The following is a 19,720-nucleotide window of genomic DNA, read 5'->3' as shown; positions in this document are numbered from 1 at the left end:
AAAAAAAAATTAAATTTAAGACACCAACAGCATTTTACCCCCAGCAGGCAAAAAACCCCAACCTAACAACCTGGCAACTGCAACAAGTTAGTAAATCAGAGCTTGAAAGACAAAAGAAGTTCTGAACTGGAGCAGAAAATGTAAATTGTTTTTTTTCCAACTAAAGAAATTAAGTTTGGCCCTGGACAAGAACTGCGGTCAGTTCCAGTGGTAGGAATGCCCACAAACTATAAAACAAGCAGCAACTTAACAACCTAAAAACTGAGAGAAGGATAAAAGTCCAGGAAATAAAAACACTATATGAAACAAAAGAAAAACCTAGCATAGATGTAAGAAACAAACTACAAAGAAAAGCATATAGAACAAGAAACAGTTCAGTAATTATGTCATTGATGTAATTTAACACCTAGAAAACAAAGAAGGCTATAATCTCCATCTGACTAGGAAACATCATCTCCTTCTCTGCTAATGATCTTCTAGCCTCTATAATTCATACACTTCCTTCAACTCTGCTGGACATTACAGTTAATTACCTGAAAACAAGGAGGTTAGGTTGTCTAGGGATTTCCAATTAGTTTACTCTTGCCTAAGAAATACCAACTGGTTTAGAAGCCTGCATATGGAATGCCCTTCTGATACAGCTCATGTTAAAACGTAGCAGACTTGGAAAACTGTCTTCCCACAGGGTTTGGTGATCAAACTGGGGATTTTAGTTGTCCTGTTAAAGACATGTCATGGCCAAGCTAAATATTTATCTCCTGAGCGTGGGAGGAAAGCTCACAGGTCTGATAAAGTCTATAGTGCACCTTGGCTCATCAGACCCAGTTCACCTCTAGCACAAGGATAGCACTTGTTTGCAATGGGAATGCAAACTTGTATCTCATTTCAGAACAAAAAATCAAGTCCCTTTGCTGGACACTTCACTGATTTCTAGTTCAGCTACAAATTACACTTTATTTCTTTGGTTTTTTCTAAGCCAAAATTATTTTTTTAAATAGTTTCTTAAAAATGATCTTTGCTTAAAATATAGATTTTATTATTAGAGGAACTTTAATTTTGCTATTTGGAGACACTTTTTGAAAATTTTATAATTACTCCTATTAAATCACTGAGTCGACAAACATTAATGTTTGATTCATGTCAAGGATCAATTCTGGATTGTAAATCTAAGAGGTGTTCCAGATTCAGAATGAAGTTATTTGGTTTACTCACCCTCCAATTTGCAACAAACTAAAGAAAACTGGAAGGGTATTATTTACCATTGTAAAACAACGCTAATCTATTTGTAACTTGAAAGGCAACACAGAGCATTCATCAGATTTTTTTGGTTTAAAACCTCTGATATAGATAGCTAGACTGCCTTGCTAAAGGGTTATTACAGAAAGGGGCTCACATGAAATTACACTTCACAGTACAAAATTATCAGTGCAGTTTTTCCTCAGTGAAGAAAAGACTAAAAAACAAGCTGTTTTATGTTATTGTAATTTCAATGTCAGCAAGCTTTCCTTTAAACTTACTTATGACATTTGTACTGTAATTAGGAGAACAGTCAATTTCTTATTCTTCATTAAAACACCATTATTTTAATGAACAGAAAAAAAAAGCTTACACATCTTTCCAAGTCTTCCCAGCAAAGGTATACTACTCATATACTCATAAGCTTTTAGTTCAGCTTCTTAACTTCCAATGTCACACTCCATTTTCTATTTCCAGTAAGATACAGGTAAATACTTACTACTCTGAAACAATTTACAACACGTTGTAAGAGAAAGTCAATTAAAATGAAGAAGGAAGAAATTTAAAATAGTTTTAGTTAAGTGATGAACGCTTAAGGTACAAAATGTTTTCTATCTAAAACTTTCTAGGAAGTACTGCCTAACAAGTTAATTAGCTCTGAAATCTAAAGAAATAAACAGAAAAAGACAGATCTCTTCCTTCCATACCTTGTATTTTCCTCAGACTGGAATGACAAAGGCAGATCTTCCAGTTTTAAACTGCCACACATTATTTTCTCAATTCAACCATGAGAAAACTTATGGGTTGAGGCAAGGACAGTGGGTATATGACTTCTGTGACAGCATGTGTCTGGGAAGGTTTAGATTGGGTATTAGGAAAAGGTTCTTCACCCAGACGGTGGTTTGGCACTGAAATAGGCATTTAAGAAGTGTTTGGACAACACTCTCAAGCACATGGTGTGAATCTTGGGGCTGTCCTGTGCGGGGCTAGTAGTTTGACTCGTTGATCCTTGTGGGTCCCTTACAGCTCAAAATATTCTGTGATTATAATTCTGTGATTTCTTTATTTTGCTTTATCTTAGTGTCTTTATCTTATCCCATGAGTTTTCTCTCTTTTACTCTTCAGATTTCCTTCCCCTATCCCATCCCCTGAGGGAAGCAGAGCAAGCAGCTGTTCGGGGCTAAGCTTCCAGCTGGGGTTAAATGACAACAACCAAACTTACTCTGTGAAATTAACAGATATATAAAGCCATATATAAAACCCTGTAATCCTTACCAATGTCCTTGAAAGCACATTAATCACTAGAATTAAATAAAATCTTTCTTTCACCAACAAAGGGTTTTTTTCTTTCAAAACATAACTAAAGCACATAATTAAGTTACCAGCAGTTACCTGACAGTCAGATGATGGAGCTAACAGGTTCAGATCCTATGACAGGGCAACTAAAATAGCCATTACCAGCACTGTCCCATCCTTGACAACTAGCTTTGGCTCTAACAAGACAGCATGTTCTATTAAGTTGTTAGTTATATGTACTCTTAAGTATCATAATTGGCTGTCAATACCTTAATATAAGACTCAGCCTAAGACCCCACCCAGGCCAACTTTTAGACAGAGGGCAGTGGAGATCAAATTTAACTCCAGAAAAATGCAGAAATAAACGGAAATACACATAACTGACAAAAGTGCAACTACTACATTGCCATGGCTGTAGTTAACTGTTGGGAGTTGAATTATCTGACTGCACACCCAAGGTTTTCCCCAATGTTCTGAAATTACACATTTGCTATGAAAATATTAAGACAAATATCTGTAGATCAGGTATAAAATTACAAATCATTCTGATAAGACTGGTATTTCTGAGATATATTCAAGAGCAAAAACGCATCAAAGATTCATGTTTAAAAGGAAAAGCCTGTTTTTTGCTTACAGATGTCCATTAAACACAAGCAGCATTATAAATTCATTTAAATGACATTTTCTGTTTTTTGAGCAGGAGCTGTTTGCTTTTTGGTTTGTTTGATTGTTTTTGTGGGTATTTTGTTGTGTGGATTTTGCTGGGGTTTTTTGTTTTTTGGATCAGGGTCAATCAAGAGCAAAGAAGTAGCATACCAGCTTCAGCAACCATAGCATCATGGAACTAAACCAAAAATAAATCTCATGTGGCAGCTTCTATAATTACCACTCATTTTTATTACATGTCAATCTTTCAAGTCATGCAGTAAACAAAAACATACAACTGTGTTCAGTTACAAATCCTAAATATGTTTTTGTTTGTTTGGGGTTTTTTTGGTTGGCTTTTTTGTTTTTAAGTTGATCTTCAAGTATAATTCTGGACCTATTGTACTGCAGTCTGGCCTGCTATTTTTCCTGCGTGACTGCACAAAACTGCCAGGAAGTAAAGCAAAACCACTATTTAATGTGTATGTTTTGTTTAATACTGTTGGTTTATCAGGTAAAGAGAAATAAAATTATGCTCTTTAAAAAATACAGCTTTGTCTTTTCTTCCATAAAGGATACATTGTAAAAGAGCAGAATTAGCAAGATATGATTTATATGAAACATTTATTAGATCTTATCTGTGTTGGAGAAGCATTACAAATAACAAAATATTGTAATGATCAGGAAGCACAATGCATGTGCACACTACTAATATTTCAAGATATATAATAAGATAAGTTACAGGAAAAAAAACCTCCTCAATTGGATTAATTTCCCAATCCAAATCCCTAACAACAAAACCTAAGGTCAGCACAAAAGAAACAGTAGAAATATACAACGGAGTGGGAAAAAAGAGAGGGAAAAATCACCCCTTTTACCATTACTGGGCAGTATCTATGATCCTTCTGCCCAAAAGGCTGTGTTCAAGCCTTGAAGATAGATGATACTTTTTAAATATATATTTTTTTTAATTTAAAGACAGCATATAACATTTAGGCTGTTGCTACTAACAGTATCATGCCTTAATTTAATCTCTTATATAACCCTAAAAGGATTAAACTATAAACCAAGAGGATTTCAGTATAAAGATCTTGAGAAAACTTGCACACAGTGAGCTAGAAAATTTGAAGGCAGGCAGTCAGCCAACACCATGGTTTCAAGACTTAAGAATCGTTTCCCTCCACAGGCTTATATTCTCAAGACAGATTTCACAGAGAATCTGTACCTCAAAGTACACCTTAAAGACTTAGTATAATTGTGGAAGACACCAGACAATAATCTTGCATAGATGGAGAATCAAAATCCATACTTTACAGCCTGAAGCTGTCTCTAAAGAAATACCCATGGTTGCTAACTTCAGCCAGAACATAAAAAAAAAAAATCCCACCAAACAAACAAACAATCACAACCACCAAGTTAATTTTAATGTCTCACCAATTTGTTATAATAGCTATTCTCCACTTCTTGGTAAGAGGTCATATTACCTAGCACTACATTCAGTCATCTAAACATAGGCATCTGCTGCCACTTGAGATAAATGTCCCAGGGCAGCCTGCCTGGTCTCAGAGTGACATCCAGAAGGACATGGTTTCTCCTACACCCTGTGCCATATCTGCCAGGTCCATGTAGATGCCCAGGATAGCCCAGGACATCTCAAATAGCACTGGTTACCTATGTTTAAGCAACTAAACTAGAGCTCAGAAGTCTTCAACAATGATGGTGGGGGCAAAGCAAGGAGGCAGACCCTCTTAGTCAAGATCTGGGGTTTCCAGACAAGTATATTTCTTTAATGTTAACAAAATTCTCAACAACCAAAGTTTTCTGCATTCCTACAAAAGAGAGTATCCACACCAATTTAAAAGACTGTTGCAGTTTGAAAGACTCAGAACATTTTACATCTTGCTATTTCATAGTAAGGCTGGTCCCTTTTTGTAAAAAAAGGTATGTGCTGCTTGCAACTAAATGTTGCTACAAAAAGTGATACATAGATGGCAGCTTAAATCTTCATTGTTGCACTCATGAGCTCTATGATAATAATTAGCATAATTAAAAGAAACATAATTAATGAGGAATATCTTGCTTCAGGTAATGAAAAAATGAATGCTGTAATCTGAAAGGTAGCTGGAAGTGGACTGAAGTCATTCTTGCCATGGTCTTTCATGACTCAGACTCACATAAGGAAACAAAAACATCAGTTGACTGTAGCTGATGCAACACATGCGACCGACACTGGCTTTGCAACAGTCACTCCTGGGCACCAATTATTTTTATCTAAAGCCTGGGGATGGCAATTCTTCCAGTACAAGAAGCAGAAGAACTTCAGCTGCTCACAAGCAATGGCAATGAACTAAGATGGCTCTTACTCCTTTATAAAAATCACACATACGGGAAAGAAAGCTCCAGAGGCCATCAAGTCAGCTGTTGCTCAGTGGAGATCTCATTAGTGCAGGTTGCTCACAGCTCTGGGCCATCATGTTTTGGGTATCTCAGAAGATAGAAATTCTACAACTTCTTTTAGTAACCTGGTCCAGTGTTTGAACCTCCTCAATTTAACAGCCTTTTTTTGTCTTGACATGGGTTTTTGGACCTGTGTCCAAAGCTTCTCATCCTTCCAGTGCACACAGTGAAAAATCTGGTTCCTCTTCTCCACACTGCCCACAGCAATCAGTATTCCTCTGGTCTTTTCTAATGGCTGAAAAAATACATCCTAACATGAGACACCTTCCAGCCCCTGATCATCCTGTATTCCTCTGCTGTGCCTGCTCCAGTATGTCAGTGCCTTCCTTACACTGCGTAGCCCAAACTGGACACAATACTCGAGCTGCAGCCCCACGGGTGGGGGGAAAAATCACACCCCCTATCTTCTGGGTTCACATTTGTTCACAATTCAGTAGGCTGGCAGTTGTCTTTGCTACAACAGCACACGGAGAACTTAGGTTCAACCTGTTGTCTACCAGAATCCCCCCATGTCTTTTCCTCAGTGCTGCTGTCACAGCCCTGCCTATCCTGTGACACAGGGTTGTTCCCTCTCAGGTGCAGGCCTTGCATTTGTCTGAGCTGAATGTCACGAGGTTCCTGTCAGCCTGCCGAAGGCCCTCTGAATAGCAGCCTTGCCTTCCAGTGTAATAACTACTTTGGCCAATTTGGTATCATCTCCAAACTCACTGAGAGTACACTCCATACCACCAACCAGGCTGCTAAAGACAACATTTAGCAGTGCTGTCCTCAGTTCCAAGCTCTATCACAGGTAACTGACTGCCAGCTGAACTCTGTCCTGTAGAATACACCCATCGAGGTCAATGGTCCAGCCACTTCACTGCTACCTACAAGGCCTGTATTCTTAGTGCTTTGGCTACACAGATATCAACGGGCATCACATCAAACCCCTTTAAAAAGTCAACATACAATATGAAAATTCGAGTTAATTAAAAAATACACTGAGACGTTGCTCCCTGAGAACACTATTGCTGATATACCAGAACTGAATGCTTCTTGCTTCTGTTAAGAGAATTCTTTGCTGTGCCACTGAGAATGAAGAATAGGTCATGCAGAAAATACTAAACTTCCTCCAGTAAGACATCAGCATTGCTGAGTCCCACAAAGGTAATTTGGTTCCACATCTTCTGTGTTACAAAGCCACTGCAAGTCATATTAAGGTCCTGTCTCTTTGTCATGTAGGACAACTGTTCTCACTACCAGTCTTTGTAATAAGCAGTTTACAGCAGTTTATGAACAAAGACATCAAATATGTATTAAGTATATATAAGCACACAAGTTTTCTTTTTTTCCCTATTTCAGCTATTCTGCAAACCAGTAATTATCAGTAAAATAATTTCTAGGAGTTCACCTGTAAAAAATTGTTTCATACACTTATGATTATTGCAGCAGATTCATGTTAAGATAAGTTGACTGGAAAGTCTTACCACTTTCCTTTTTTATTTTAGCAATACGCTACTTTAAAAATACTACTACATACGCAGAAGTACTTTCCAAACACTCAGTCTGAATAAAAAAAGCAAAACAAAACAAAAACAATCACTCTAGAAAATAGTGGTCCCAACTATACTGTGCAGAAGAATATTAGATACCCAAGGCAAAAGCTCTAACAACAAATAGAATTACCCGGGAAAGAGTCCTTTATTAGCTTAAAAAAAAGAAAACTTTGCTCTGAAAAATAAATTTTCCTTTACTGTTCACTTTTCAAAGTCCTCAAAAAGTGAGACAGTATGCCAGCTTAGCATGAAAGAACAGTTTATTAAAAGTAACAGTTGTAGTTTACTTCAGCCCTCCTAATAGTTGCAGATGACATCATTGTCAGAGACATGAAGCATCTGTCAGGTCTGGACAAGGGTTGAAATAATCAGGACACATGGAGGAGATGGAGATGGCCTGACACTGACATAGCAAAGTTCAGATGAAGGAGAGCTTCAATGTAAAACTGGGAAGGGAGTAACTGATAGCACACTAAAGAAAACAATGTGCCTGGAAAGCATAGTGAAATACGAACTATATGAGCAAACAAAATGCTGCCAAAAATTTACAACTCATTTTGGCATTACTAAAACAAGCATTACTAGACAGGGAAGGAACTACTCTGTCCTCTTTCTGAGCACAATGTCCCAAATAAATGCTATACTTTAAGTACTGATAAATAAAAATCCAGTAAAGTTAAAGAGTGCTCTAAAAAACCTGCACGAAGAAGTTGTAGGTAGATTATAGCACAAAATTCTCTTGATGAAGAGGCAAAGCAACCTAACAAAAAACCCAAGTGAACATACGTTTGAGAAAAAAGCAGCAGCAAAATCAGCTTAGGTATGAAACAACTATGTACTTCTCTAGAGGTTTTAAGAACAGAACAGTCAAGCACCGGCCAGGCATAGCCCATCTACACACAACAGCACCTGATAAATGTATACATGATCTCCCAAGGTCCATTACAATCAACCAAGTCTATGACTCTGAGGTGCCAAACAACTATATAGACATCTGCAAACCACCTGCTATTGAAGAAAACAACCAAACTGTACACTGCATTTACATTAATACTATTCTTACCCTATGTTCAGGATCTAAATGAATTATTTGAAGAGTTCAAAAAGTTGAGTTTTTAAAGGAACCAATTCACGTGAACAGACAGAATTAAGAAATTCCCTCATTATTTAAATTTAACCCACAGACAGAACTAGCATAAATTTATTTAGATATAAACCTTTAATCTGAACACATATGCTAAAGAACCGAATTCTCACTTTCGCTCTGGCAAAACAGAAGGTTGAACTACATGCTACAGCACTTTCTAAACCACAAACTCTAAGTCCACACCCAGAGAGTACAGTCTCTACTTTTGCTAGTTATTCAGTAGCATGAGCTCACGAAATTTCCACTGTCAGTTTATTTTTACCCATGAAATGTTTTTCTGCTTAAACATTTAAAGATTTATTCTCTTTCAATAAATAGCTGATTTCAGTCAGACTGGTCAAACCAGACTTCTCAACACATTTCATTTATTTTTTACAGCAAAATTCCTGAAATGTGATTGAAACACGTAAGTATTTTACCAACAGTATATACTCCAAATAAGTAAAGAAAACCAGCATCAAGAGGGTTGACACTAACTGGATGGAAGTGGCAGGAATCCCTAAAAATAAAATTATTCAAGGCTTGGCATTTGATTAGCCTTAGTTGGAAAGCAACTCTTTCAAACAAGAAAAAGCTTGCTTCCACTCTAAAGACATCAAATTCTTTAGGGAAGTGGAGATAAACCAAGACTGGAGATAGCTTTGATACCTCACTGATTATTAATCACTTTATGTACTGTATTGGTTATTTTTTATATTAAAAAAAAAAAAATCACCTGAAGGTGACATAACATTAGACAATACTGATTTACTACTGCATCATGGTATTTGTAATGAACAACAGACATTTGTGGAAGCTTACGGAAAGCCCGAAAGAGAAACAGTCAGTGACATCAAGGTAGGTTTAAAACTTTAGTAACTCCTGTTCACAAGACATAAGCCTGGTTTTACAGCAGTGTAATGGCTTTTTTAAATTGCAGTAAGTAGTCACAAGAGGTCACCATATTAAAATCTACATGAAAAAAACCCAAATTATCTATTAGCTAGAAAACAGTATACGCTATCATTCTGATTAAAAGGAAGTGGTTTCACTTTATATACGTATGTTTGGCTTAAGAGCCACAACCATAATATAAAACATACAAACCACTTATCAGAAATTTTGTCTCTCTTGTTTTGCTTTAAATCAAACATTCAGCAACATATTAAGGGAAGTGGTAGCCCAATGAGATCTAAAGCACTGCAAATTTTATGGTGCAACATGCAGAATTGCTTGACTTTGTCCCACCATAAGAAGTTCTCTTGTCTCTGCTACACCTTGCAATAGTGTAATTAACAATCCTTTTACTTTCCCATCTTTATATGACTTATTGAGTGGCTCACAGCAGTACCATTACTTTTTTGGTCTAAGAACTGGTTGTTAATGGAGTGCTCAAATGAGTAAGATAATTACAGATTTGTAAGATTAATTTGAATTAGTTTAAAAAAAAAGGATCCTGGAGAAAAAGGAACACTTAAAATATAGATGAGCAAATGTCACTACATATTCTTTACCTTAAACACTGGGCCAATGACGTGTCTGTCGTTTTTACTATACCACTTGTGTCAAACCAGGTGTATTGTAATAGAGTATGTAAAAGAAAAGAAACTAAGCCTTGTGGGTTTTTTCCTTGTATTTCTAGTGATATGTGGTATCTTCATGCAAGTTAAAGAAATATTCAGAGTCAAAAGCTTCAATAACTGAGACTGTAATCACTATATGGAAAACTTCCACCACTATACCCATCCAAACATAAGCCTATACACAGATATCTATTATGAGAATGTGTTTAGCACATGACAGCTAAACAACTGGCTAATGAGGAACCTGAGGCTTTTTTGTTTGCTTCTTTGGTAGGGTTTTTGGGGGCTGGGGGGGGGGGGGGGGGTTTGAGGGGTTTGTATTGGGGGTTTCCTGTTTGTTTTTAACTTCAGTGTTTCCTGTCACTAGTTTACATAACTTTGAAGTATCTTACTCTGGTACATTATAGTCTTAACACCTATAGTAAGATACTCTTGAGTTACAGAAAAAAACAACCCAAACAACTTGGTAGGCGGGGGAAAAAAAAGACACCATCATAAATCTGAAACATGTAATACATTGACGCATATGTTGACTTGTCTGGACTAGATAGGACGTAGAAATTATAAATCAAGCACTGCACCTGGTAACTCCTCTGCTCCCTTTCAAGCAGTAGGCTATCACCATCAAGGAATTTTAAGAAAAATATTCTCAACATACATACAATCCACAAAATGCGTGCATATGAAATCCTACTCAATAGAACTTCAGAGCTATGTAGCTCTAGTATCAAGCCACGCTGCTATGTATGTCATCCCAACTACTACTGCCATCTCAAAATTTCAGCAGATACCCTTTAAAATTAACTTTTTTCCTCTTTGACTCAGACCAAAAGAAAACTGACAGGAATGGCAACATCATACATGAAAAACACCTACTTGCAACAGTAATTACTTCACTGTAGTAACTAGAATTTTTTTAAACCCAGTGGTAACTTGGTTCCAAGAACTGCCTTTAGGTTTGCGAATCTTAAAACACTTGCAGTTCCTACAGATGAGTTAGCCAATTGCATCCCAACTCTAGATCAAGATGAGCGTTAAACACAAAGTATCCCCCAATTTTTCTGAGATAAAAGGAACTGGACAGAGACACAGGCCAGAGAGAACCTGTGGTAAAACCCACCAGTTTTCCCACCACAAAACATCAGGGAACCAGAACCTCTGAACACACCAAAGTATACTGTTGAAAGTAACTTTAGAAAGTCCAAAGGTTCTGCAGACTTGAGCTTAATGTTTGCTTATTTTCAAAACTCCACTAACCCATGTGTTTCAAAAAGCAGCTGTCAAAAAGAAGACGAAATGTTGCTAGTTCAGATGATTTACTCAGATTACATACCTGCAATAGGTCTCCTTCATCAAAACGCAGCATTTCTATTATGCCATCCGACTGGATGAAAGCTGCAAAGAAAAACAAAAAGAATGAAGTAATTTAACAAGAACCCATTTAGTTATAAATGAAAAGAACAATTTAAATATCTAAAATCCGTTGTATATAATTTTGTAGACAGCTATGACAAACCAAAATAACAACGCAGAAGCTAACAAAATATCAAACACAAATCTGTGACACTAATTTTGCTCGAGAAGTACCACATGTGGCAAATTAGCCTTTTACTTAAAAATGTTTAACTCCAAAGGGAACATGTTCTTCAAGGGTCCCTAAAAAGAGTGATTGTACCAAGCTAACTCCATACTTCAATGAATATGACAGGCTGGGTACCTGAACAACTGAGTTTAATATGTCTAAGCCCACAAAGAGTTCAGACACTGTTTGTTTCTGAATTTCTGTTTCATTTACACACCAACAATCTTAACTGTACACCTGGAAAGCCTCCTTCACACTGCAGCCTAATCCTTGGCATGGTAACAATCCTCTCCATCTTGACAGTCACATATTAAAATTTGAAACAGTTTAGAAGTGTTTGCACCGTAGGACTAAACTCCATGAAAAGTTCATGCCTCAGTCACATATAGGATCCTCAAATGCTCCACTCATTTCCTCTACAAGTTTGGTCAGGCAATTATTTTCATTACCTCTTAAAATGTAGGGGATGCTACTTTCTTCTAAAGACAAAGAAATAAGGGTATTGCCCTTCCTGTAAAATATAATAATCTGTACAAGAACGAGTATGATTTAAAGAGGAAAGAAAAGTTCAAAGAATTCTACATTTTTCCCTGCAAAATTCTGCTCTCACACATACACACACAAAAGCAGGTCTTTAGAACAAAATGCAGCAACAACCTTAAATGAGAAAATTGTATTACCAAAAAAAAGCCCTATAAATAACTCCTCCTCTACCCTACGTCCTTTTTCCATGACTGTCTTTACCATTTACCATTCATCCTAGATGAAGCTGAGTGAGTGATAACATGCCTGTCTTCCCACAAAGAGGAACAATTTCAACAGGAAGAATTTTAAGATTTTCCAGTACACAGTGCGCACTTCTGGAAGATGGATTTTGAATCCCAGTCCGAAGAAGGAGATTTAAACTTTCATCTCCCACTTTGGAGCTCAGTGTTCTAATAAAAAACAATTATTATAAGGTTGCCAACAATGCCACTCTATGATGCTTTAAAAGAAAAAGTGACAGTACTTTCAGAAAACAAAAAGCACTCTTGGTAGACAGGAGTAAAGGCACCTACCATGCAGAGAAACGTTAGTTTTGACATATATTTGTTCCAAACATTTCCTCACTGGCTGCTTTGGTGACATCTCACTCAGTACCCAAAATTCACTGTACTACTTAACATACCACTGTTTGCAAATCCCATTCTGCATCCCTGACTTCGCCCCATATTTCGATACTTTCTCCTTAAAGGCACAAGCTCCACAACCTTGCTTTCACATGACCCAAAGTAAAAGTTAACACAAGACAAAGATTGCTGCAGTCATCTCGAAAAGTCTCTTTTAGTATGCAAAAAACCTGAAACAAATAAATAAAATCCCCAAACTACAAAATTTTATGCAATTACTTTTCAAGCTACCATACCACACAATTCTGATGTGCCACAGGCTGGGAAAGCAGCCCTGCTCAGGTGGAGTGTAAGAATCACCACAGAGGAGAAAGGAGCTCAGATTATAAACAACATGTATGTCCTGCAATATTTACAGTGGCATGAGAAATCCTAGTCAGTTGTGTCAGCAATAACTTAGTATTTTTTTGTGTGTGTTTATTGTTATTACCTTAATGTTACCCAAAACAAACAAAATCCATCCCTGATCCAAGAATCAGGAGTTTGGTCAATCATTTAATATGGAAGAGCTATAATGAACAGAGGGCAAGAGACCCCAAAAAAAAACCCCAAAACCAAAAAACAACCAAAAAAAACACTGAAAAAGAAAATACAAAAACCAAAAACAACAAACAAAAAAAAAAAAAGGAAAAACCAACCAACCAACCCACCCCAAAAAACACCAAACCAAAACAGCATGTAAAAAGCTTTTACAATATCAAGTCCTACAGTTTATGAAAGTTTGGGCTTTTAAAACTTAAATTACTGAAATAGGTCTGCCAGTTTAAAGTTTAATGCTAGAACAAAGAACAAGTGAATTCTTCTCAATTTAACTGGCAATACATATGATGCAAGACATTCAGTTCACAGTTTAATTTTGGTTTTAAAATCACCAAAAAGTTCTGTAAGTGTACTGCATTGCAAGATGTAAGAAAATGAAGCTTTGACATGTTAGGTTAAAATGCAGAGTATGACAGTTAATTGTGATTTCACAGAAGTATCATGCCTATCCTCTGTGCAAGAATCCCAAATTACAGATTAAATGACACAGAGGGAAAATTCTCAATTTTTAACTTGGGGAGAAATTCAGAATGAAATTATATTTTTTCATGTATTTGATTTATTCAAAGTTCAGCAATCACAATTTTAAAAACTTACAGATACAAGCACACCTTCCTATTAATCAAAATGAATTGCACCTCTGAGATTGGACTTTTTGGCATTGTATCGCTTTCTAGATCTCTGGTCTGGAAACAAAGAATACACAGCATTTGATTGTGACATCAGGCACAAACAAAAAAAATCATTAGAAAACAACTTTTTATATAAATAATCTATCAACAACCAGCAAAGCATAAAAGGCTATTTCATCTAATCACAAATTCTTAATATTTTTTGAGGCTTTTTTCCCTTTGTTTTAAATATGATACACCATCAGTACAAAGAGCAGAAAGCAGCAACCATTCTTCCACAAGGACAACACACAGTGAAGTCCCCAGAAATTAGCCCAAACTTTCTACCCAAGCATCTTGAATTCAGACCTGTAGACCCCGAACACTTTTTCAGCCACTCTTTAGTTATTTCATCTTAGTGACAACTTATGAACAAAGCAACAGATGTTACAGAACATTTTGAGTGGATGACACTGTTAAATAGAAGTGCCATTCATCATTATATCATTTAAGAAATATTTTCAGAGGGCAGATGACAGTGCCAGGTTAAGTCAGATGCACTGCAAAGCCTGGCTGCTGGCCATTTCACAGCAGGCACATCTCAACTGAGATGGTGATGAAGTTGCTGTGGTTATACCTTTTATTTTGGTTTAGACTAACTTTCAAGCCTGCGTTTCTCTTTATTGGTTATTTCATCAAAGCAAGGAAATGGAAAGTAAATATGTATACCTTCATGAGATGAAAGCTTGTTTTTGCAACTGGCTTCTCAGACTCTTAACTCAGGATGAGCAACAAGTCACCTCACTCAAATGAGGCAAAGTTAATTACATTTTAAAAAACCTCCACTGACGAGTCATAAAGAATCACCCAAATCCCTCTAAGACCAGCTCTCAAACTGTCCAACATGGACCACAGAGAGGACAAAGCCTTCTTCAAAGTGAAATGCTGACAGTGCCCTTCCAGGTACGCTTTTGCCCATTCCAGAATTAGCAGTCGCTCATTTTTGCACTTGTGCTACCTGACCTAAGCAAGTTTACAAACTTTGCAATGCAAGCCCCAAAACAGTTCTTTCTGTCCTTTTACACAAAATATGTACGTCACCAATAGACAACAGGTTGTTACCAATGCGCAAAGTCACTGTAAGTAATTAAGTATGAGATCACTTGGGTGTGCTTTATAAGGTGAACCATTCCCCATGCTACAGAGGAAGATGACTGTTTTCTGCTAAGTCCCTAACAATTTCCCCTGGAAAAACTTCTTCCCAAAGCCTGAGTTGATACCATCATGGTCCATTACCAGTCTAATACTGTAGCAAATACAAATACTTTAATACTCTGGAACAGTAAAATGCAGCAAATTAACAACTGCTGCCCGAGCCATTTCAGTCACCCCTGCCATATGACTGGCAACTGCTACAAGATAGGTACAACATAATATTTGGGGTAGGAAGCATTTCGGCTGTCACAGCGTGATCTGCCACTGCACAAATCAGCAGCCAAGAAGCCAAATTACACATAAGGAAAATAATTTCTTCCTGACCCTACAGGCAATTGAAGCCCTGAAGGCTAATTATAATAGCTATTAGTCAAACTTTAAATGTTCATGGACCAAAGAAGGAAAAGGATACATATTCATATCCGCAGATTTCAAGGCTAGAAAAATCATAGTCTCCTTTCCTCTTCCCCTATGCTGAACAGAATACTTTCTTCTGAGAGGTATACACAAATTCCTCTCAGCAGAAAACCTCTATCCTTTCAAGCTTCTTCAAAAAGCAAATGTAACAGATTCATGAGACTATGTAACAATTTCAGTCACTCTTGCTACTAGGATATTACAGTATTTCAGGGTCAAATTTTTCCAGCTTCTAGCTTGTATATCCTTGGTTTCCTCTTCTCAGACAGTAGGTTACTATTAACAGAATATATAGAAGCAAACACTAAAAATACTCTAAGTTTCATTTTCTGTTTGTTTCAATCTACAACCTTTAAAATGCAACTTCTTTGATTAAGTTAGTTTTACTATGAAAAGCCCATAAAAGATATCAGAAAAAGACCATGAACCTAGTCTTTCCACTTGCTTCAGAACAGCTTGTTCTACTGAGAGCACTTTCCAAGCTTTCCAAACTCTTTAAAAATGGCAAAAGAAAACCCACCACCACAACCACAGCCCCCAGTCCCCAAACCACAGCTTTCTGGAACAATAAAAGCACTATCTAGTCATTATTACCAGTAGATTCCTAAATGCTTTCCCCTGCCCTTTCCAAGAACATCACAGTGCTTGATGGTAAACACCTAACATGACAAAAATTAAACCAACAGTAGCTGAATTAACTTAAATTCCTCAAAGCTTAAGAAGCATCTTTTCACAAATTTATATAGCTAGTAGACAAATCTTGCTCAAACACATCCCTATTTTGATTGTCTCTTGTCTAAGCCTTTCATATTTGGGGCTAAAACAAGAAAAATACAGACCTATAAACCATCAAGTAAGAAGAAAATTTTAAAATCCTACACATCTAAGCAAACAGGAACTTAATATCAAAATCACTTTAGCCAACACCAGTCTTTAGCTGTGACTGAATCACACAGAACAGCATAAATTTGCATGTAATGCGAGAGCAGTGAATATGCCAAGGCTCCTGGTGCACAACAATGAAAAAAATCTCCACAGCTCACAGGTTATGAGGCCTACTCTGACTGAGATCTGATTTTTAAGGTGGCTGTGCACACTTATCTTTCCTTTAGCCACTGCTAATTTCTTCATTTTAATAGGAAAGTATATTCTGGCATGTATATTTATAAAAACACTATTCTGAAACATAACTTAAAGCTACTCAGTAACAGTGCATTAATTTATTTCTATGTTAATGATCTTTATATATTCTCTTACGTGTTTGCAAGAACTGTTTTCTTTCCTAAGTCTTGTCTAAACCAGTTTTACTTCTTTTAAATTGGATTTATACAAACCTGTATCATCTAGTCTCCAAATTTTCTCCAAATTCTGAAAATAGTGTCATATCTTACCAAAATAGGGACAGATCAATTATTTAAATAATTTCTAATTTACACTAAGGTTTTTTTTGAAGTCCAGTTTCCAACTCTTTGTCTTAATGACTAAGCCCACTTTAAGGTAGCTATAACCACATGAGCCAATTACAATGCGCTAAATGCCACTCACTTCTGTCAATGTAATTGTAATTGCTACATTTGTATCACTACTGGTTAAACGGCAGCACTAAACCTGAACAAGTTATTTTTAAAGCTTTGACTATGAATTAACTGCTAATGCACAGTCACACAATTTCAATCATCCTGAACAGTGGAAAACTGAGCAACATGGGTAATACAGGCAGGTGGATACAGAACAAAAAAATAAAATTATTATGGACGGAAAATTACATTGTAAAAAATAAAATACCATACAGATAAGGGAAAACAGTATTACACTGTATGCGAGCAACCATTTTAATCAGCTTCAGGACTACAGAAGTCTGGTGAGCCTCAAGAAACATGTCCCAGTTCAGTGTTCAACACAATAAATCTGATTAAAGAAAGGCCTGTTCTCCAAGACGGAAGAGTCAGTGTTAGCTATCAGCCTGGATTTCTGCCTACATCCCAACAGGTGACTGTTCACTGGAAATGTAAAAGGTCATTCTTTTATGAGACAGCGAATGTCAGGCAAGTGAGAATCACCAGCCAGCAGGCTTGCTTTCCAGCTAAATCCTCTTGCACTTACCTAGGCAATTTGCTTGTTTATTTTCCAGTACTCCATAACAAGGGGAAATTAATAATTTTTCCAATTAATAAAATTTCCAATTCAGGAAGAGTCATCACAACAAAGAAAATACACACAATGCAGTAAAGATCACATGTACAAATGTCACACTTGGAAGGCTTTTTGCATAGAAACATATTCATTCTTTCTTCATTATTAAAACCTCTAGCAACCATCCCTCAAAAAGCCAACTGGCCAAATTTGTATTTTCTATTTATATATTAGATTTGAAATACAACCATTCCTAGACAATGCACTTTAATCATCATGTGAAATGAAAAAGCAATACATTAAGCTAAATAACAAAAATACAGAATCTTCACTAAAACCCTCATTTTGTACTACTGATTAAAAAGAATTTCTGACTTTACACAATACATACTTGAGTAAGTTCATATGCACCAACCTATGCTCAAGTTAATACGAGCTGAACAGAGACAGTAGATCACTTGCACTGCAATACCTGAGCACACTACTATTTCACAGTGGGGAGAAAAAGTCAAATGATTTGTACTTTACTGCACACAACAGCACAGTTTGAGTGTATCATTGACACCCAACCAAGCCTGCATATAATCTTTCACTAACTTACTTTTGTGTCATTTCTACCTTCAGATAAAAGACAAGCTTCTTTACACAGCAAGGCCCTTCCCTAGTAAGAAGAGCTGTCACGTTGTGCTCATCCACTCATCTCTTTTCCCCTTAGTTAAAGCTGATGCAGATTTTTAGGAATTCAGTCACCAACTGAGTTTCTAAAGCTAGCCATGAAACAGAAAGTGACAGCATGATTCTGATCGAGGACACAGGCTCCAGACAGACAATGAAGCTACTGCTTAGACTGAGAAAGGAAGAAAGAGGGTCTCCACCCTGAAGCCACTGCTCACACATCTGGCTCACAACTTTCACGCTTCAGAAGACAGTGCAACTGTTTAAAGGTTTCATTTACAGTTAACACTGATTGCATGTGTTCTGTGATAGATATATCCTTGCAAGAAAACTACACAAACATACATAGATGTTACAGCGGGGATACTGCAACACATGTATCAGACAATGAGGCCCGTGGAAAAGAAATATATATGGACTGATTCTTGCTAGATGTTTCAGAGATGTTTATTTCTCCAGCCGCATGGCCGGGGCTCTGCCAAGGAACTGCTCAATCACGGGACCCGAGGGTCCTTGCCCGTGCAGGGGAACACAAAACAACCAATGGGGAATGAGGCTGACCAGGGCCAGGGAAACCCCGTGTCTCCCCCCAGGGCCCCTCTCCCAGTACCACATGGCGGGGGGAAAGGGACCCCGACACATAGAAACAGAAAAGATCACTGAAAGTAACATGTACTATACCTAACAATCTGCTTTTATTTAGTTATTTTCTGAACAAAATTACATTAGATGATTTCAGGTTGACATAAAAAAATCACATTTTATTCAAGTATCTTTATTCTCAGAAGCTTATTCTATATTCAGTCTGTATTTCCACCTTACAGAAATGTGCATTTCCGTCCACTTCAACTAAAGCAATTTTTATTTTCATCCAGTTTTTTTGTAATGAGTTAAAAAAATTATCTGCTATTGGCCAAAATGGTGGATTTCCCGTGGTAGCAATAAAGACCATAAAACTTCACTTGGAAAAAAGCACCAAAATACTACTTTGAAAGCTGCCGGATGCTTTAAGCTGGTGCTTTAAAGTTTTCAAAGATTTCATTTGTTCCTCCAAAGATATTTACTTCCTGGCTCCAAAATGCTTCTCAGAAAATAATACTCAATTCCATTCATAGGGGGGTATGAATGAGAAAACTTACTTTAAAATAAATTTTAAAAATAAAAAAATAAAAAGGAGAAATAATTCTCTCAGCAGGAGAAAAACTTCAGTGCACATTATTTTTAAGCCAAAGAGAACAATAATCCTGACACTCATGGAAACTTCTCAGAAATCATTTAAAGAGAACAAAAAATTTAAAAGGAAGCTAAAGAGAAAACAAACATCTGCAAATAGCATCCTTTTTTTCCAGCTTTGGGCCATACAAAATGTGGCTTTCTATTCTTTCTAATGATGGCAATTTTAAAATTTCAGTATGTTAAATTAAGTTATATGCCTATACACATTTTTATTGAGCTTGTACAGACATAAAATTAATTGGAACTACCCTCAAAAACAAGGTA

The 19,720-nt window shown here is 36.7% G+C and overlaps 1 protein-coding gene across 1 annotated transcript in view; it reads right to left on the bottom strand.

Annotated features, from left to right (window-relative positions):
• The window catches only part of TMEM131 (transmembrane protein 131), a 94,467-nt gene that overhangs the window by 63,195 nt on the left and 11,552 nt on the right, over window positions 1-19,720 (bottom strand). Inside the window, 1 exon segment of the mRNA XM_039548392.1 lies at window positions 11,212-11,273. Within this exon segment, the coding sequence (XP_039404326.1) occupies window positions 11,212-11,244 (33 nt within the window). The 5' untranslated portion in view covers window positions 11,245-11,273.

Source organism: Corvus cornix, chromosome 1, assembly GCF_000738735.6.
Source record: "Corvus cornix cornix isolate S_Up_H32 chromosome 1, ASM73873v5, whole genome shotgun sequence".
NCBI lineage: Eukaryota > Metazoa > Chordata > Aves > Passeriformes > Corvidae > Corvus > Corvus cornix.
Note: the sequence above shows the minus strand (reverse complement) of the source record. Positions and strands in the feature narration are given on the sequence as shown.